At 39.0% G+C, this 21,080-nt stretch overlaps 1 protein-coding gene across 2 annotated transcripts; it reads right to left on the reverse strand.

Moving 5' to 3' along the window:
- Window positions 1-773: 773 nt before the first annotated feature.
- hic1 (hypermethylated in cancer 1) lies at window positions 774-16,682 on the reverse strand. 2 transcript variants are annotated; one of them, XM_047391408.1, is made up of 2 exons: window positions 16,397-16,682; window positions 774-10,768 (listed from the first exon to the last, which is right to left on the reverse strand). In XM_047391408.1, the coding sequence occupies exon 2, from the start codon at window positions 10,749-10,751 to the stop codon at window positions 8,562-8,564; it is 2,190 nt and encodes a 729-aa protein (XP_047247364.1). In that variant the 5' UTR covers window positions 10,752-10,768; window positions 16,397-16,682; the 3' UTR covers window positions 774-8,561. The 2 variants fall into 2 exon arrangements, with proteins under 2 accessions (XP_047247364.1, XP_047247363.1); XM_047391407.1 differs by lacking the exon at window positions 16,397-16,682 and adding an exon at window positions 15,152-16,074.
- Window positions 16,683-21,080: the final 4,398 nt, after the last annotated feature.

A 21,080-nucleotide genomic window follows, 5' to 3' on the forward strand; every position in this document is an offset into this window, starting at 1 on the left:
ATTAAGAGAGACATGTGATAGATGTAAAACTTTTTGTTGTGTTTTCACCCACAGGCAGAACAGCCTACAGTGGAGGATGTCTGTCATTACACCCAGCAAATATGATCTCTCAGGGAAGCACCTCCAACTCATGAACGCTGATGATTTACAGCACCTGAGAGAAAAAATGCTAATATGTTTAACGTTGAGACGTGATTTGTGGTCTGATTCATATTAGACATCTGGAAGGCACCCTGATTTCTTACATGGTGATAATAAGGTGAATTTTACACTGTGTGTGTGTGTGTGTGTGTGTGCCTGCCTGGCAGGTTTTGTTTCTGCTGACAGAGTAATGGATCTGCTCATTGTTGCATGTGGACTTGGTGTGATGTATGAGATTCATTTGAAATTCTTCGTCCTAAATGAGGCACTCGCATGTCTCCATTTGGGAGATTATAAACTCAAAGGGCAGTGTACTCCAGAAAAATGGACCAAAGTAGCTCATTCTTGTGGTCATCGTCACACTCAAGTGGGATTTATTGTGGTATTTTATTTTCTCTATATTTTTCTATTAATGAAAAACCTATTTCATGGCCAATCAATATCGCTAAAGCATAAATGGTTGAAGTGGTCTAATAATACAAATATTTAAAATAGCTGTAAATCAAAGCTGATTAAATCACAAAGAGTATAAAAAATAAAGATATTTCATTTGCGTGTGCATTATAAATGTATTCAAACTTGTTATCCTTTTATTTATGTTCCAAACGCACGCAAAAAAATCAACTCTAAAATCCATTATGCAATTTGTTTTATTGCCAAGTTGATTTGGAGTATACTTGCAAAACAAAACATTTTTCACATTGACTTTTAAAATAAAAGCCTTATCAACAAGAAATTATCAATCATAACATGAATTTCTTGCAAAAACCCACAATTAAATTTACAAAAAAAAAAAGATGAAAATAGCTATAAAACATTTTGACATGCAATAAATACATTCATTTCATGAAAGCAAGATAAGATCAATATTGACACAAAAGGCAGAACATGTTTTAAAGAATACTGTTTGGTTTAAAGTATTGCTTTTAACTATCTGCTTGGTATATGCTGTTGCAAAACCACCATAAAAAGAGAAAAATATTGAAGTCTGGATGTGTTTCTTGAACTTCTGCTGCAATAAGACCTGTTTTAAGATCCTGAAAAAATCCCATTTACATATATTGTAAAGTTGTGAAGCATGCAGTAAGTTGTGTGCATTTTCAAGTTTTTACAACAACTACCGTCTGCATGGTGCATTGTGTTGCTGTCAAACCTTTGCATCTCTAAGTTACAATGTGAGCTCCATTAGATTGTAATAAACTACATTAATGCAAAAAATATTTTTTTCCAAACCAAAATAGATGTGTTTTGTGTGAGGACCCCTGAGGCTTTGTTGGATTTTCTGAAACAGGATGGGATGGAATCTGTCATTGGAGTGGGTTTGCTTTAAAAATGGCTTTTTCAACGAGAAGCGACACTCCAAACGGAGCAGGGCAACCTAATTAAATCTGACCTAATCTGGTGCAGCCGTCTGCCAGCCAGCTGTGTGTGTGTGTGTGTGTGTGTGGGTGTGTGTGTGCGTGTGTGTGTGTGTGTGTGTGTGTCTCTGTGTTTGTGAGATACAATCCTCCAAATTCCTGCTTGTTTTTGTTCTTTCTCTTTGTCTTTGAGTTTAAACTCCTAAGATGTTGCATGCTGTAACTGAACAAAGTAAGGCAACATCCATGTTTTTTATACATTGAATGCAGCTGAACAGAAGTAAAGTGACATGCGAACAAGAAAGGGCACACTTTGGGCTTTGACTTCACTGGGTGCAAAAAGATCATCTTGGAAGGCACAACGACATCAACAACCATTTAAAATCCTGATAAGTATTGCTGCAATCAACAGTGAAATAGCTAAAAATCTTTATGGTGAGCTCAAAGACAGGTATGACCATTATGTACAAACTGTTTTTCTTCTCTGTTTCTATTTCTTTTTCACTCTCAACCTTCTCCTTTTACTTGTTCTCTCCATCTTAGCGCATGACTTGGCTGGTGCAGTCAAGGCGCAACTCAGTTGTGCAATTTCAAACATGTTTACTTTACTGGCATCTTTCTGAGCATATTTCCCCCCTGAACATTTCCCCTCACATTATTCTGCATTTCCTCTACAACAGTAGACTATCTTTAATCTTCTCGTTCCTATGCTGTTTCTTGGCTTAAATCGAATATAATAACAGCGTCAGATACTTTTTTGGCCCATCGGTTTGCACTTTCTTTAAACATGCCTCAAAGTTCATTTTGTAATCGATCAGGACCAAAAGAAAAAGAAAGTAGCTCTTCACGTAAACATTTAGACAACCCTCGTCTTCTGCATGAAAAACAGCTGGAAGTTAAGCGGATAACAGGAGAGGAGGAGGGCAGAGCGAGGTTAAGCGGGAAGCTGCGCTCTCTGAGGGTAAAAGGGCAGCACAGCCAAGCTGTGCACCGGCGGGAGGAAGAGAAGGAGGAGAGCAATGGAAGCAAAGTACCAGAGGGAAGGCGATTGTGGGACTTCATGGGAAAGCTATAAGTGTAATATGGTCTTTTTTTTTTTTTTATCACAATACAGCAATTCCTTTGTTTCCAAGAAAAGAGCAATTTGGAGGATATAAATCAATAGCAGCTGTTTGTAAAGAAGACTCTTGAAAGTGTCAAATATTGAACTTGTTCTTCATGGTGCTGAGCCATGGGGCTGGCATGACATATAGTTGAATGGGTGCATTAAGTGAATACATCAGATACCTTTACATATAAATACAATAATATGAATTATTATGGGATGATTTACTAATTAAGGCATATTTATCTGTAAAGACTCAAAATAAGACACGATTATTGATACAGCATGGCCATACCATACAGTATAAAGTGATTTTTGGAAGGTTTTAAATATTAGCTAGTAAAAATATTTATTCTTAAGTTTGTAAATGTAATGTTCATTATAACAATTTTACTTTACTTTGATAACTGCTTGCCAGCATAGACCAGTAAGCTGATTGGTTCAAATTATTATTATTGCATTATCAATATCAACTGAGTAAAAGCTTAGAACTGACATTAGAAATGTGATCGAGAAAGTTTCAGTGTTGGAGCAAGAATTTAAGTTTGTATCCGCCTATAGTTGGTTTTGCAATGCTAAAGTCAAGTGTGCTAGCTAACTGAGCTTCTTACCCTTGATGCAGTCATTGTTAATGGACAGCAAATGTTGAGGTTGTTAGGGAAAAGCTTTATATGCCACCTTGTGTAGAGTACATGTAAACATTTTGTATCCAGCTTTGGCTAATTTAATGATTACGCTGTTACTAAAGTTAAACTGGCTAGCAAGCAGAGTTTCTCTGAAGCATTTATTACAGATGAGCAGCTAAGGTAGTGGAGGTTATGTTTATAATTCACCTTGTTAGAATAAATGTTAAATGTTTTATTTGCTAATCAGAAACCATTCTTTTTTTCTTTGTTCTATATTTTGCATGGAAGGACAAATCGGTCGAGCAACACAATTTCAGTTAGGTAAAATTTAACTAATCTATCTAAATACATTATTAAAATTGATCACAATTTATTTAAGTGCATTTTTGCTGTTAAATCTGTATATTTTTTTACTCACAAATGCTGAATAAAATTTGCCCAAATGCAATGTATGAAAATCATTCAAGGAATTAAATTGATTAGAAACAAACAGCACAGTCATGATTTGATAGATGACATTCACCAATGTCAAAATGGTCAGAGGCTTAGCTTGGTTAAGTTTCACAGTTTGACTTGTGAAAGTCTGAAAAATTATAGTTTAGTTTTGCTTTTACATCTGTCATGTCTGCTAAGTGCTTCAGTCATTTTAGCAAACACTTTAAAATCTAATAAAAGTTAAACAGCGTTATGAGCGCAGGAGAACTCAGCTTGTCATATAATCTTTTCCTGTTATGCTGGTAGAAAAGTTAAAGGGTTCGCATATTAAAACCTTCCCCTGTACTTTTTCCTTTATTTTACTTCATATGAGTACAAATGGGTTTTTAAGAACCGATTAAATAAATTTCAAAACATCTTAATCTAAACCTTTATGGGGGGCCCTGAGAGGTTTTCTCAGTTGGCGTGTCATGTAAATAACATTAACGGAGGCATATGGCATAAAATCCCTTGGGGCTACATCAGTAAATTGAAACGAGGCTGTTTTAATTTGACTGTGACTAAATTAGCCACCCACAGAGAAAAATAAATATGCCTAAATTTTTATTGTTGCTTTACATAATACTTTCGGAGCAACATGAAATTTGCAACATTTTTACAATGCCACACAAAACTATTCACACCCCTTGAACCTTTTCACATTTTGTCGTCTGACAACCACAACCTCGTATGTATTCATTTTGGATGGTATCTGATTAAACCAAAGTAGTGCATAATTGTGAAGTGGAAGGAAAAGTATGCATAATCTATAAACATTTTTACAAATAAAAATACAAAAGGTGTGGGGTGCATTTGTATTTAGCTACTTTATTCTGACACCCCTAAATACAGTTCAGCTATGCTGTAGGGACCGCTGTAGGGACCGCTGATGGAAGTAGCATGCTGTGTAGATGTTTTTATTCGGCAGAGACAGGGAAGATGTTCAAAGCTGATGGGGTGGATGAGGCTGAAGACAGGACAATTCTGGGGAAAAAACTGTTAAAGGCTGCAAAAGACTTAAGAGTGGGCAGGATGCGGCCCTAACCATACACCCCGAGTTGCAAAGTGATTTAGATCAAAGCATATTCAAATGTCAAAAGGGTTCAATCCAGACAAAAATCCTAGTTGAGAATATGTGATAATACTTATATTAAGTAAAGATAAAACTTATAAAGAAGATAAAAAGTCAGAAAATAGAAAACATCAGCAAGTTAGGGGGACTGTTAGGGGGGAAAATGTTAAAGAGCATGTATTTCATTCCACTTCACAATTATGTACTGCAAGGGTCTCACTTAAAATCCCAAATCCAATACATTCGAGATTGTGGCTGCTACACAACTAAACTTGACTGTGTCTATAAAGATAAATAGGGTAACATTTCAGACATGAACAGCAAGCGCAAAAAAAAAAGATTCATCTCATCCTCAAGTCAGGGTTGCTGTGCAGCTCCTAAAGCCAACAATCACTGTGACACTGACCAAAGGTTTATTCCCAAAGAGCAAGAAGAGGAAGGAACAGAGAAGATACAGTCCACTCGTTTTCTGAATTCAGAGTTTTAGAAGTACGAGCAGGCTTTCATTCTGAGACAATGGCCGATGTCCACCCTGCTGCGCTCTCCCTGCTTCTTTCCCTCCCCATATCTGCTTGTGAGCAGAAACACACGGCACATCCTGCTCAGCGCGGCTCACCAGCCAAAAGTTCACTTCCTGCTCCTCGGCTCTTCTCCTTCACACCAACTCTATTCCCAGGACATGTATTAAACAGCCCATCTTACACTCTGATAGCACGGTGACAGACAAACAAACAAGTAAATATTTCCCCTTCCTATAGATGCTTGGCCTTGCCAACTGTTGTACCCATTAATGAATTAATAAAGCCAATTCAAAATAGTGGGTACTCTAAAAAACAGATTCAAGCATTATCTTTCTGTTTCCCCTCAGCACAGATTTGAAGTGGAACCGTTTCGTGTTATTTTGGTGGTGCTGGCAAGGAATAAGATTTTCACAAGGACCCACAAATTCCCACGACTCACATCCGCTTTTTCCTACATTTTACACCACATGCAGATGGAGCATGTTCTTTCTACCAGTAAGTGCCCTTTGAGCAGTTGTTTTATACTTTTTAGTCATAGAGCTACACATTAAGCACCAACCAACCAAAAACAAGCAGACTTCCTGCGTGCCTCTGAGCAAGTACAAGCTTTGTCATGTCAAACGTTCACCATCTTCAGGAGAGAAAGGGGCCAAGCAATGTGAGGTTAGGTTCTGAGATAATGATAGTCTGTTTAAGGAAATGCTGATGAAGCATCACTTCTTGTGGGTAGGGAAGATATTTCAAAACACAGCACTTGTCACCTAGATATTGCCGTACATGTGGCTAAAAATAAAATAACAATGCAAACTGTGTATACCCAGTTATTAAAAAAATCACAAACATTTACAGCCTCTAAAGGTGTAGAAATAAAACATGTCAAACAAAACCTCTTTGAGGATGACATAACAGAAACTATATATGAAAAACAATACATAGCATCACATGTAATCTCTTCACCATAAAACTATTAAAAAGTAACATTTAAACAAAAGAAAAACCACAGGTTTAAACAGGGACTACTACCCTGTTAGCAAAGAGTGAAAAGGTGTATTTTTGATGGGGGAAAATATTTTTGAGCTAAGGTTTACAAAAGGGTAGCTGGGTTCAGTCCTGAGGTAAGCACCAGTTTTTTTTTTTGTTTGTTTGTTTTCTTAAGTGCACCACAAATCAAAAAGAAGAAAAGAACAGAAAGTCACAAGATAAAACATGTTTGATATGATCATATGCTACCGGAAGAGAAGCACTTAAATTATTGTTACATAAAGAAAATACATATTCACAAGTGAGGCAATTTTATTCCTTTTAAGACTTTCAGAATAACTACGTCTGTCACAGTGTACTTATGGCTTTAGTCTTCACATTCACCTCCAGAGGTTGACGTTGGCACTATAGTGGTCAAATTTTTCTAATCTAAATCAAGGACTCGTAACTAAGAAAAGAAACAAAAAAGCCAACATGTTATTTGGTAGAAAGACTTGTAGACAAAAATGTGCCTTCAAACCACAACCTTTTAAGTGCTCTTTGTGTTTTCAAGTTAGAAGAACTCTTGGTCAGGAAATAAATGTCATTTATCTAAACTTTGGTGTGAGCAGGGCAGAGAGGCGAGGCCAGGAGACACTTGCTGGGCTTGGATGTAACATTTAATAGTGGATCACAGGAGAGAGATGGCAGGCGTGAAATGGGGCATCATGCCGGCAAGCAAGTGCAAATTGTCCAGGAGAAAGTGGAATTTCACAGGGATTTACTGGAGTACAGCAGCTGGGGAGTGCTTCCAGGGAAGAGTCGCAACAGACTGCTTTCTTCAGATCTTTTTGCTGACAGATTAGCAGCCTGCTGTGTGCAAAGTGAACATCCCTCTAAGTTAGGAGTGCTTTTAAGGCCAGCGGCCACTACAACACTAAGGGGCTTTCAAACAACAAATAAGAGGGATGATTATGGAGTGAAGTAGCCATGAGCCATTATGGGTATTATGACAATATTATATTGATTAAAAATACCACAGATTCTCAATACTGAACCCAAAATTTTGATGTATAACATGATGTCCAAGAAGTTATTATTACTTTTAGTCAGAAGAAACATGCTGGTCAAATTAAAATAATGTCCGTGCAAAATGTTTTAAATTGTGTAAACATTTGTTCACCTTGATACTGGTAATCAGCTCAAGCCTAGAATAAAGAAGTGTCCACAACAAGGCCTCTTACCACCACCTCCTCCACTCTTATACATCAACATATTATAAATATAGAAACAACTTCTGTCACTAAATGACAGACTTCTTCATCATTAATTTATCTCCAGTCTCTGCCTCTCTGCCGAGCTGTTTCCACAAAAGCAGGAACCAACACCCATGAGTCGGAGCTGCGCTCGTCATGAACAGGGATTAGTGTGTCATCAGCTGGGTATGTGCAATAGCGTCTCACTTATGAGATCACAAGGCTTTGCTCACTGCATCTCCAAAACAGCTGAAAGCTAAGGACCATTTGTCACACCATAGAGGAAGTTTTAGCTCAAGAGTGGTTGAAAGCTTGGTGTAAAGCCGATTAAGCCACCACTGCTGTCAGATAAAGGATGAGCGTTTATCCACACAAAAACACCCAGGGGAGTGGGATGAAAAGTCAGAGAGTAAGGCATTATATTTCAGTTATTTCACATAAAGGGGGAGAACAAGTAAGAATCAAGACACACAAAGTATCCCGTACCCCAATATTGTACAAAATATCCAGGTAAGTTGCTTTTTCATGTGGCAAAAGTTCTGCTCAGGTCTAAACAGCCCTGAATATTGGTTCTTATGTGCTTCTTCTTTTTTATATACATAGATGAATAGCACACAGGTTTAGGGTCAGATTTCAAAGTGTCTTTGCAACATGTTTTCTTTGGATTTTTATCATATACAAAAATAAATAAAACAATTTCATTTTGGTTTTGACTTTGACTTAGTCACTATGGCTCAATGGCTGGAATTTAAAAAAAACATGTTTCATTGCATAGACTGTACTTAAATACTGAAGTTCTATAAATGAGTGTCCACTTGGTCACAGAAAGTTGAGCTCCTTTATGAAGGAGGACTTTAAGGATACATTAGATGCATAGAAAGGCACTTACAGTCTACACAGTTTGGTGTGCATGAGCAGGCCAGGTCCACTTGGCCTGAATCTGAAGTGCAGAGGAAGATCTGGAGTTGAGGTGAATGGCTTTCGGATACTGCAAACTGTGAGCGCATGCAGACCTGTCTGTGATTGCCACCTACGCATATCAAATGTCTTAGCTAGGTGAATAGCGGTCAATGGTTCGGCTGTCAGAGATTGGCTGTGAAGGAGGAGGCAGTGGTTGGCCCATGATGTCCATCTTGTCATGGGTAAGGCCCAGATGCTCTGATGCCAGTTTGGTTAGCGGGTAGAGGCTTTCTAGGGCCTTGGCATCTGCCACCAGTTGCTGCTGCGCTTGAATGAGAAGCTCATTGGCCTTCTCCTGCTTCAGCCCCAGGTGCTCTGCTGCATACTTGCTCAGGGGATATATGCCCTCTGCAAAGTCCAGCTTCAGTTTCCCATCTGCGGTCAGCCCCCCTGCTGTTCCCCCACCGCTGTGCATCTTCATGTGGCTGATGAGGTTGCGCTGCTGGGCGAACTTGCCCCCACACACCTGACATTCATAGGGCTTCTCCCCAGAGTGGATACGCATGTGCTCGGTGAGGCGGTACTGGCGAGTGAAGCGCATCCCACAGGAATCACAGGCAAAAGGCTTGAGGCCCAGGTGGCTTCGCATGTGGCGTGTCATGGTGCCACGCTGTGTGAACTTCTTGCCACAGATGCTGCAGGGGTAAGGCCGCGTTAACCAGTGGGTCTTCTCATGTTGGCGCAAGGTGGCTGGATCTTTGTAAGACTTTTCGCAGTTGGAACAGCGATAAGGTCTAATCATCTCCCCAATGGTTCCTGAATTCAGCCCCTGGTCAGATTTGCTCTCCAGATGTGACATACTGTTCGGAGTGTTGCTGCTGTTGAGGCTTCCGTAACCATTTGTGGTACTGCCTATGCCTTTGGTGACACTGTCCTTACTGTTTCCCATCTCCCCACCAGAGTTGCCATACAGCTCCTCTTCTGTGTGCGTCTCCACATGTGCATTGAGCTGTTCTGAGCTTGGGAAGCCTTTATCACAGGGAATACAAACGTACAAATTGTCCCCGAAGCTTTCCGGCTCATAAGGCATGTGGAATCTCCCAATTGGTCCAGTAGGGGATGGGCGACCCTCGCTGCTGCCTGTCTCCTCTGTACCGGAGCCGCTCTTGTCATCTACTCCTTCACTCTCATCCCCTGGCTTGTGATGGTTGTGATGCTGGTCTCCATTTTCACCCCCTTCCTCTTCATCCTCATCCTCATCTTCTTCTTCACCAGCATATGGCAGTGGCTCATGTTTCACCCAGCGGTAGATGTTTCCCATTTCTCTTCCTGCCTCTCCACCTTCTGTCGGGGTTTCAGGGCTGGCAAGGCATGCATAGCGGTCTGTTCCTTGGGAACCTGAGCGATGCAGATGAGGGAGATGGGGAGCTAAAGGCTGATTTAGGTGGGGAAATGGTGGAGGAGTGAGGGAACCTGACTGGTCAGCAGATTCCATTTTTTCTGACACAAAAGCTCTCCCATTTGTCCCTGGAACGGGACTGGTCGTTCCACTTAGCGTCCCATCCCGCTCCTCATTGCTGTGACTGTTTGCCAGATGGGTTTGAGAGGGAGGGAGCTGAGACTGGGAGGTGGGGCTTTTTTTAGAAAGATCAAGGCCAAAGCTCGGGGAGCAGTTCCTCTCAGAGTGGACTGGGCGTCCCAGGTGGGCAGGCAGAGATGGAAACACCTGAGAGGTCTGGTTGGAAGTAGGAGCATACAACTCACCACTATGAATGGTTATTCGATGAGGAACCAGCTCCTCCAGTGATGGTGCCCTGGGTGTATTAAGAATTCCCCCTGGAGGGCAGGACTGAATCACAGGTGTAGAAACCCTATACCTTCCTCCAACTAAACCCATGCTACTTGGCCCCATTTTTGGGTAAGGTAGAAAGGCAGGACCTGGACGTGGAGGGTACTTCCCATTTCTTCTCAGCTTCTTTTTGCACAAAGCAACCAAGTCGAGCAGCTGCAAGTAGCTAGCTGCAGCCAAGACAGCACCTAGATTGGGTTCAGTTGGACAGGTGGGGTCTCCTTCACTAAGGCGCCCTGTGTAGATGTAGTCGAGGATGACCCTGAAGACTGCTGGACTCACCATCTCGTGGTCGAGGTTGATGAGATTGTCATGGACCACCAAGGACTTCAAGTAGTGGCTGCTGGCAGCCAGAATGTTCTTGTGAGCTCTGAAGAGGGCGTTCTGCACCACAATAATGACGTCACACAGAAAGCCTTTGGTGCGCTGGCTGTTAAGCTGCAGGAGGAGATCCCTAGCATGACTTGGAACTTCCATGGCATCCAGCATTGTCTTCAGTCCAACACCTGCAAGAGTAAATATGTGTAAAATTTCATGCAGAAGCTGTCATTTTGAAATCTGTAAAAGCCCTTTAACTTATTGTTTTCTGCACCATTGCCCCTAATTTAAAAAATACCAATCAATACACAGAAGAACATATAAGACACAAGTAATTAAAGTAATAATTTTGCAAATTGCATTAATGGCAACTTAACACACAAATACAGTTTATATTTAACATATTAGTACAATTAGAGATTGACAGAGAAATTGGTGTAGAGATCATGCCGCTTTTCAACTTGATTAGCCATGACTGGTAATGGGCAGGTTGGAAAGTCAGAAATCTGATGTTGTTCCAATCAACAAGACTTCAATGTGAAACTTGCAGTGGGAGAAAGACCCAAAGTTAGTTTTTTTTTTCCAGTATCAGTGAGCTGTACACATAGATGTATTAAGCAATTTGAAAAGAAACAGATTTTGGGTTTGTTTTGCAGTTCATTCAGGCTGTGAGAAAGCATTGAGCTCTGGCATCAAAGAACAGAAAGGTTTGCTGCATTTAAACATGCTGGTGCCCTTTTTTTAAATCTCAGAGTTAAGGGAAAGACCTACAACCACAAGGGAATACACTTGAAGACTGCTGTGTCGTGATGCTAACCCTGCTAATGTATAATCTCAAATGCTAAAGAAAAAAACTCAACAATCAGTTTGTCTTTGTTTTAAACTAGTAAGTAAAAGTCCTGTTTTACAGTGACTGTTCTCACGGGCACTGGTTTGCCATGGCATCTTCTCCTCCTTTAAGTAATTTTCCTCTCTAAGTAAAAAGACAAAAAATTATATTTTTTAATCCTGTTTATATTCTCATATATTATCTTTCTTAAAGAAAAATCTGAATTGGCCAATACTGGAATCAGCGGATTTACAAAAAACTGGAGATAAAAATTGGCCACAAAATTCTGATTTTTAATAATAACATTTTTACTTTAGTATTTTGTGATTTAAGTTAAAACTTAAGACTCCACCTGATGGAACAAAAGGGAAGTGTGTGGGAAGTGATCGTGAAGGTCAGCCTGTTACAGTGAAATTTTACTAAAGGTGAGAATTTGTTTTGCAATGACCTCCTACTCAGAGAGCAAAAGGAGAGAAAGACCTTAAGTTACCAAACCCCAAATATACATCTATTCTGTAATTGCCAGCTTCCTGCTAAGGTATTCCAGACGTGCAATGCAGAGCTTTAAACAAGGCGAGAGATGAATGCTTCACAAGTGTGATGAACAGCAGGTATAAACCGGTGGGAGGACTGATGTATCCAAAAAAAGATAGGGCTTCAGCTCGCCTTTCTGTTCAGTCATATAAGGAACACAGAGCGCACAAGGTGTAAATCAGTGCGAGACGGTTCAATACTTTGCACTGAGATAGGCTCCAGTAATCGAATGTGCACACACACACACACACACACAAACTTGAACATCAACAGTAATTGTTCCATCAAGCCTAAAATAAACTACTTCATTTGCATGCATGAAAAAACTTGCATTGTCCAAGCAGTGGCATTTGAGGACAGTTTACTTCTGAGATTAAATGTCTCAAACCGTCCCCAAGGGACTTGGTATCACTAACGGGAAACAAGCAACTAAATAAATATCATGTCATCCATCTGATCGTCGTCTTCCTGACACCAGCTCATTCACTTCTTGTTTATTTCGCCCACAGTGTGAGCTCTCAGAATAAGAACTAGGAAGTATAATCTTTAAAGAAACATTGACAAGTGAACTCATAGAGGAGGAACTCAAGAAGAGCTGTGAGCAAAATTCTCATGCTTAATTTTTATCCTGTAGAAAGTGCAGATTCTTGAAACTCATGGGGAATTTTGAGCATAGTTTCTGTTGATGTTTTTTTTTTTTTTTTTTTGCAAAAGCATATTTAGCATGAAAAAGAACAAAATGGAAAGTCTGACACAGTGAACAGTAGAACAGTAATCAATATTTAAGAAAAACCCAAATGTTTTAAATATACTTTAAAATGCTTTTATGTGATATATTTTAGCATGGATGTTTTTTTTTTTTTTTACAAATGACCTAGTTATGACAATAAATACTTGAACATAAAAAAGTATGAATGGGATCATATTCTATCAAGTCTCAAGCTGTCATTCCTTATGTTCCCGCCTCCGATTTATTTTCTCTATCTGGCTTTTATTACCTAATGGTTTTTACTGTAAGTCCCAAAGTCTGTCAGATCTGTCAGAAGTTCTGTCAGATCTGTTGTGTTTAGAAGCAAACGTGATAAAAGCATGGTTTACACACCCACACTTGCTGAAATTTCTGTCTCCACACCACTCAGCTCATTATCAGTGGTTGGTGCATGGTGTCGAGCTCAGATACTATCAGTGTATATTCTCAGCAGCAGGCGCATGAAGCAACGGCTCCATTGGAAGCAAAAAGCACGGTCTTTATGTCCTGACTCATATTCATGAGGACAGATATTAAATAAGTCAACCTCAACAACATCTAAATTGTGTTGTGCTTATAACACAATATTTTGGGTTATATGTTGAGGTAAAAAGCTTGATAGCTGTGGTCTAACTGTAAAGATATTACGTTTTTTTTTGTCCTTAGCTTTTTTGCATCTTGACTCTTTAAAAATATCTGAGTGTGGTCTTGAGACAAAAGAAAACCACAGTTAAACATGTACTCACCACTTTCAGTTACAGGAGTTTTTTTTATTCACAACATGCAAACAAAATCTTGATTTTTATTATTCATTATCTATGGTATACAAAAACCAAATTATTTTTCAAGCTTCATAGGAGAAGCCAAATAGATTCTCCCTGTGGAATCATTAGACAGGCTTTCTTTTAATGACCCCTTAAACATTTTGAAATCTGAGGACTGCGAAATTGCGTTTAAGAAGATGACATTCTGCTATTTGCATTATATTAATGTTCCCGCTAAGTAATTTTGTGGGTAGGGAGCAAGGCAAAAAAAGACTCAGTCCCATAAACACTCAGGATATCTGCTCAAAACATTGTGCTGACATTTCATTTGAATTTACCTACACTCATTTACCCCTGTTTTGTTTAAAAATCAGTTTGGCACTATTTTTGATGCAGCTCAAAAACAAATGTTCTAACATTTAACATCAGTTACTGGTGTCCAAGTGAAAGTTAAATGCTTAGAAAGTTCTTGTTTAAGTTTAAGTCTGGTCAGCAGAGATCAGAATCAGTTTCCTGCTTTAAGGTCAGCGCATTTGAAAGTCTGCTTGATATGCTGTTAAAGAGACGTGTTAATTTCTACAGAAATAGAGCCTATATAGATATAAGATAGTAAACATATCACCTTATTTTTTATAACCTGCAATTTCCTTTAAGTCAAACCTGAGCAAAAAGAATGCCTATATTAAAATAAAATAAAAATTACATTGTAAAAGTTGTTCCATTTTTTTACTTTAAATGTGCTCATTTACTTACTCAATAATTTTCTACAAGTTTTTAAATAAACACATTTTTTATTAAATGTATTTGTGAATTAATTTCAATGACTTGTCATCTGAGAGTTTTGGAAGGCGCATTTCCCAAACAGAGGACTGCTTGCTCTGGGTGTCGCTGGAAGGAGCGCTCCTCTCGGTCTCCATAATCTGTTTTACTTTGCTTCACTTATTGTGCAGTAAACCGAATCACGAGATAACCCAGCTCTCTAATCTGAACTCATCCCTACCTCTTGTTATCTCTAACTAACCCAAAAAAATTTTTAAAGTTTCACCAACAAAACTTTTTTAAGCTTATTGTACACTGAGATGAAGTTGTTAAAAGCAGCCCAATGTTGCAGAGCTGTCATCAACACTAAGGTTGCGTCAAATCTCGCATTGCCCAAAGGAAACCCTAATTATATAGCCACTACAAGTGCGTCAAGCATTAGTGCGCAATGTCGTTTTTTACAATATTAAATATATTGTATGACTTTTGTTAGGTTACCTATTAAAACGGTGATACTCATATTCAAGGTGGGATATTAAAAATGCAGAATTAAACATGATTGTATTTGATTCTTAATTACATCATTTTAGACCATGTTGCTGATTCTTAAACGGGACTATCTAAAAAAATGTGCATTATCAGTAAGAATACACAAATTATTATTTTAATTTTAGTTTTTCTATTTTTTTATCCTTCATTATTAGAAGGCGACTATGTTGAAATCGAATCAGATTAAAATGCATGATATGGAATGAACGCAACCTCTTGACCAACTTCAACATCAATGAAAACGCTGCAGAACGCAAACTGAGCTCTTAGAATTAAAAATTAAATAATATAAACCTACTTTGTTCTGCTGCTGTTTCTGAATCAAAGTACATAAATGTCATCCTTCCTCCCTCCCTGTCTGTTATTGTCAGAGCGGCTCGGCTCTTACCTGCATGCCCGATGTCTTCTGCCATCCGATCTAAGTCTCCCTTAATGATCATCTCAGCAGTATCTGAGAGTCATATCTGACGTTTCAGCGTTAAACTGCCAGCCTCCAAAAACCCATGCCAGTTTTCCGAGTGCGTCTGCCAGCTCTCTCTCTCTCTCTTCTTTTTTTTTTATGATTATTAATTGATATGAATTTCTTCTCGCTCCTTGGGTCCGTCCCCCTCCCACCCACTTTTTTCCTCCCACTGTCTCTCACTGTCCCTCCTCTCTTCCTTCTTCTTAAAGAAAAATATATATATTCGTACATACCTGCTCACACATCATTTTCTCTTTTTTCTTTTGCTGTCTGCCTTAATTTCCTGAGCTATTTTTGAGTTTGCTCAATAACGCGGACCGAGATGATAATGGAGCCTCTGTGCGCCTAAAGTGTTTTAGCGCCCCATGTGATGTCAGTCTATAATAAAACTAAAAGGTAAAATCGAGGGCAGGAACTTCTAGTGACCCCGACGTGAACTCCTCAACACGTCGTCTTAAAGGGACAGGCATTTGTTGTGAAGCTCTGATGGAAAACTTTGGACAAGTTGGGGAATAATTAGCAAACAGCGTTAAAAAAAAGGTTTCATGTTAAATACCATCAAAGAGTACATGTATTTTTTTTTTTTTTGTCCTTTAAAGTACAGTTGGGATCAATTAAATCGACTGATTTCTCCTGAGAAATTGGTTTATTTGTGTTCTGGTTTACTCTAATGTTTAAAAGAAAAAAGTCTTGCATCTCTTTTTTACAAATATGTAAAAACGTCCATTAAAATAAGTTTTAAATGTTCAATTTGTGGAGTGTGGAACAAATAGGAGGCTTGACTGGATACCTGATGTTCAATATAAAGCCCTCCAATCACCACCTGACAGACTCTTTACGCAAAGGGCCTTCTAGGAGCATAACTGCTGTAACATTTATATGACAAATATACAAAAAGAAAATTATGATTAAAAATATATACAGAATGTTTATATTTATTTATGAATTGTATTCTTAGGTAATTTATAATTAAAACATTATTTGACAAATTTTAAATGTTCTCGAATTTTTTTCAGCAAGCATAAAACTTTGTTTTTTAAAGGTGAACGGTTCAGTCAAATCCCGATGCTCAATGTGACAGCTTCATTCACAGATTTTAAAGGAAACCATATTAGAGTCGCTTGGATGAACACCCATACAGTCTGGATGCCATCCCTGTTCCTCTCTTACCTCGGACTCATGTCTGGTGCTCCCGCCGCGCGTCTTCGCCCCTTTTCGGCATTCCCCCTCCTGTAATCTCCGCTGTTGCCTCTGAGTCCTGCTCAAACTCAAAAAGAAAGAAATCACTGTCTCCTTTGCGTAATTTTCCAGGACTCTCTCTCCCTCTGTCCTGTCTCAGTTCCTTGTCTTTCAGCGTCTTCCACAGTCAGATTTTCTCACGTGTTAACAACACTATCTTACACTTTGGGCTGCATTTTGGGGTCCGATCGGACCTAACATGCGGCCCCGGCTGAGAGTCTTCGCGCATAGCGACACCCAACGGCGGTGCTTCTCATAGGCCTGATTTTTAGGGCAAGCCAGCACAGGGAGGGCAGATCGGAGATCTAAGAGCTTGTTGTCAAGGAGATAAGAAATACACAATAGGTTTTTCGGTATTAAACTAAGCAGAAAGAACATTTTAAACAAGTTTTTAATTTATGATTGTTTTACAGATTTACAATAAAATATAAAGTGTTGGATTGAAGCCCAAAGTTATCGTGCACTTAAAGTACCAACATTATGAGGGCTCCTCACCCTGTGATCAGTCAGTTGTATTTGTGTTGACATGTAGAAAATACTACAGTATACTATTTGTACTTATCACATGGCAGACACATGACATTTATTACAAGAATTTTGTGCACAAGTTAGAATTCAATGTGTATTTTCTCTATAAACAGGGTCAAACTGGGACAAACTTATACACATAGGCTCAAATATCTGGGCTTTAGACTTGTTGGTCAGTTGTATGTTTGACACCTGGACACAACTGAGTGCTCCAGTAAGACAATGGTCTTCAACACATTCAAATTGGCTCTGGAATGCATACAGAGCCTTCCGAAAGTATTCGGCCCCCTTGAACTTTTCAACCTCTTGCCACATTTCAGGCTTCAAACATAAAGATATAAAACTCTAATTTTTTGTGAAGAATCAACAACAAGTGGGACACAATTGTGAAGTGGAATGAAATTTATTGGATGTGTCAAACTTTTTTAACAAATAAAAAACTGAAAAGTGGGGCGTGCAATATTATTCAGCCCCCTTGCGTTAATACTTTGTAGCGCCACCCTTTGCTGCAATTACAGCTGCAAGTCTCTTGGGGGATGTCTCTATCAGTTTTGCACATCGAGAGACTGAAATTCTTGCCCATTCTTCCTTGCAAAACAGCTCAAGCTCAGTGAGGTTGGATAGAGAGCGTTCGTGAACAGTAGTCTTCAGCTCTTTCCACAGATTCTCGATTGGATTCAGGTCTGGACTTTGACTTGGTCATTCCAACACCTGGATACGTTTATTTGTGAACCATTCCATTGTAGATTTGGCTTTATGTTTGGATCATTGTCTTGTTGGAAGATAAATCTCCGTCCCAGTCTCAGGTCTCTTGCAGACTCCAACAGGTTTTCTTCCAGAATGGTCCTGTATTTGGCCCCATCCATCTTCCCATCAATTTTGACCATCTTCCCTGTCCCTGTTGACAAAAAGCAGGCCCAAACCATGATGCTGCCACCACCATGTTTGACAGTGGGGATGGTGTGTTCAGGGTGATGAGCTGTGTTTCTTTTACGCCAAACATACCGTTTTGCATTGTGGCCAAACAGTTCGATTTTGGTTTCATCTGACCAGAGCACCTTCTTCCACATGTTTGGTGTGTCTCCCAGGTGGCTTGTGGCAAACTTTAAACGAGACTTTTTATGGATATCTTTGAGAAATGGCTTTCTTCTTGCCACTCTTCCATAAAGGCCAGATTTGTGCAGTGTACAATTGTTGTCCTATGGACAGACTCTCCCACCTCAGCTGTAGATCTCTGCAGTTCATCCAGAGTGATCATGGGCCTCTTGGCTGCATTTCTGATCAGTCTTCTCCTTGTTTGAGATGAGAGTTTAGAGGGACGGCCGGGTCTTGGTAGATTTGCAGTGGTCTGATACTCCTTCCATTTCAATATGATTACTTGCACAATGCTCCTTGGGATGTTTAAAGCTTGGGAAATCTTTTTGTATCCATATCCGGCTTTAAACTTCTCCACAACAGTATCTCGGACCTGCCTGGTGTGTTCCTTGGTCTTCCTGATGCTCTCTGCGCTTTGAACAGAACCCTGAGACTATCACAGAGCAGGTGCATTTATACGGAGACTTGATTACACACAGGTGGATTCTATTTATCATCATCAGTCATTTGGGACAACATTGGATCCTTCAGAGATCCTCACTGAACTTCTGGAGTGAGTTTGCTGCACTGAAAGTAAAGCGGCCAAATAATATTGCACGCCCCACTTTTCAGTTTTTTATTTGTTAAAAACGTTTGACACATCCAATAAATTTCATTCCACTTCACGATTGTGTCCCACTTGTTGTTGATTCTTCACAAAAAATTAGAATTTTACATCTTTATTTTTGAAGCCTGAAATGTGGCAAAAGGTTGAAAGGTTCAAGGGGGCCGAATACTTTCGCAAGGCACTGTGAAACTAGCCAAAACTATCTTTCTGGAATGACCCCAACCTCAACCAAATTGAAAATGTATGGACTATGCCTGAAAGCCGAGTCTAGAAGCCTATTAAAAAGTAGTTCCACTATGATAAGGCTGGTTTAAAACCCAGAAGCTTGTTGATGGCTGCAAAAAGTGTGCAATTGAGCTCCAAATCCAAAAGCAGGTGGGGGTGTATACATTCACAGCATGTATGTATTATTCACTTTAAATCTAAACGTGTGCATCAGGTTCATTTAAAAAATCATAGAAGTTTGTTCTATAATTATTTCACATGCTTTAAAAAAAGTAGAGTTCAAAAGCATAATTAAAAGCTCACAATAAACATGCACATATTCTACATAAGTATGCATGTATTCAAGTATGTATGTATGTCACCCCTGGTAAAATGTGTAAAATTTCTTTTAATAAATGAGCAACAGAAGTTAATCGCAAAGGCAGCAAATTTAGCAGGGTACATACAGCGTTGTAGCCATGTCCTATGAAGATCAGACAATCCCTGAAGAAAGGTGCTGTATCAAAACATAGGACATTCAGTCCTATCCTGTGCTTTGTGATCCACTCCTCAATAATTTCTTCCTGTTTCCCCCTGGGTTCAAGCCAATTGCAATCAGCAGCAGCCTATGACAGGACTGGAACTCCTGGTCCTTTTGACACCAATGCTCCATGCTTGTTTTCTTGTATGCTAATGACTAATAGGACTGCTTGTAATACTTGGGTCAAATTCCCTTCATAAAGGAGTGCTGCTGATTTTTCCTGCTTATGTGTTTGCTAATTAGACAAATGTTAGGTTTGTATAAGGTTTGTTTTGTGTGTGTGGTTTGGTAAGTTTATTTGGTTTTTTCTGGTGAGTGATGTTTTATTTTTTATGTTTTCCTGCTCTGTTTACCGCCATAGTGCTGGCACTATGCTGCAAATTTTGTGTTTAGCTCAATTTTATCATTATAATTATTTGCCAGAGCGTGTTTATGTAACATAATGTGAGACACATCTATTATTTGTACATATTACCATGATGGAAATCACTGTTTGCTGCTACTGTAAAAATGAAAGATTTTAATTTGTTATCCATTTTACTTTCAGCACTTACCCCACTGATGAAGAGTCCTCCAGTGACAGGTACTGACATTTTGCATTGTGTATAATCATTTATTTCTCATTATGTGTAAAATGAGGAAAAATGAAGCACTTGTAATTGAAAAAAACTTTTTCAGCTTGGAGAAATTCAAGCTACACTGCAAATGATTTTGAATGTGGAACTTGACAATTTTTTCCAATTTTCTTCCATCAGTGTTTTCACTTCTGATGAGCAGCCATCCTCCAGTGGTCCCGCCATGATGACTTCATCTCACCACAAGGGAGAGGGACATGCAGGGAGATGCTCTCGTCCTATCCCACCAGTCACCTACCACTACCCTGACCCCAAATGCTGTGGAAATCCAGCTTCCCAGTGTTCAACCAAGGGATGGCATATTTGCAAACTTTGCAAAAGGTGCACCAGCTGGATGTGCAAACTTTGTAATGCACCACTGTGTCTGCAACCAAACAGGATCTGCTTCAAGCAGTTCCATATTGAACTACCAGCTGTGTAGATAGTAGCAATAGTACAAATTTTTGTTGTTATAAATAAAGTATTATTATATTATTGTTTTTATTTTCACTTATGAGTGTTAAAAATGCACTTGTTTTCTCAGTGTGTGTATATAGTTATCTTTTGCACTGTTTTTTGCACACATGTAAAGTTTCAAATCAAAAGTTCATGTGCAATATTAATATATGACTTGAGAATGTTCATAACACATTTTATATACCTTTGTAATGTTATTTGGCCTAGTTTTCACCTATGTATATTGTTATGTTTTGCACTGTTTTTTGCACACCCAGAGTCCTAGATTCAAAAAATGATTTGTGATTGTTCAGAATATGTGTAGGCTCACATTTCAAATGTCAAATCAAAACTTCATTAACAATCAGAAAGTTTTTTTCTCACTGAAGCCTTAAAAAACAAATTCCATTTTGCATTTTTCTTCTTTTAAAGAACTGACAATTCCTTATAATATGCAATAGTCATTAACCAGGTGTTGGAAAGTCAAGTTCAAGTACCCCTGGCAAGAGGGGCCAAAGTTCTTAGACTTGGGGCATTCCCAGGCCATTTTACAGCCATAATAGCAAAATA

The sequence above is a fragment of the Girardinichthys multiradiatus genome, chromosome 18 (genome assembly GCF_021462225.1).
Source record: "Girardinichthys multiradiatus isolate DD_20200921_A chromosome 18, DD_fGirMul_XY1, whole genome shotgun sequence".
NCBI lineage: Eukaryota > Metazoa > Chordata > Actinopteri > Cyprinodontiformes > Goodeidae > Girardinichthys > Girardinichthys multiradiatus.

What these genes read in the sequence shown, in the direction of transcription:
- hic1 (XM_047391407.1), bottom strand. Translation starts at nt 15,203, where the DNA reads ATGATCATTAAGGGAGACTTAGATCGGATGGCAGAAGACATCGGGCAT. An exon ending in AGAAGACATCGGGCATGCAG is followed by an intron (nt 10,769 to 15,151) that starts GTAAGAGCCGAG and finishes TTACTCTTGCAG; the next exon opens with GTGTTGGACTGAAGACAATG.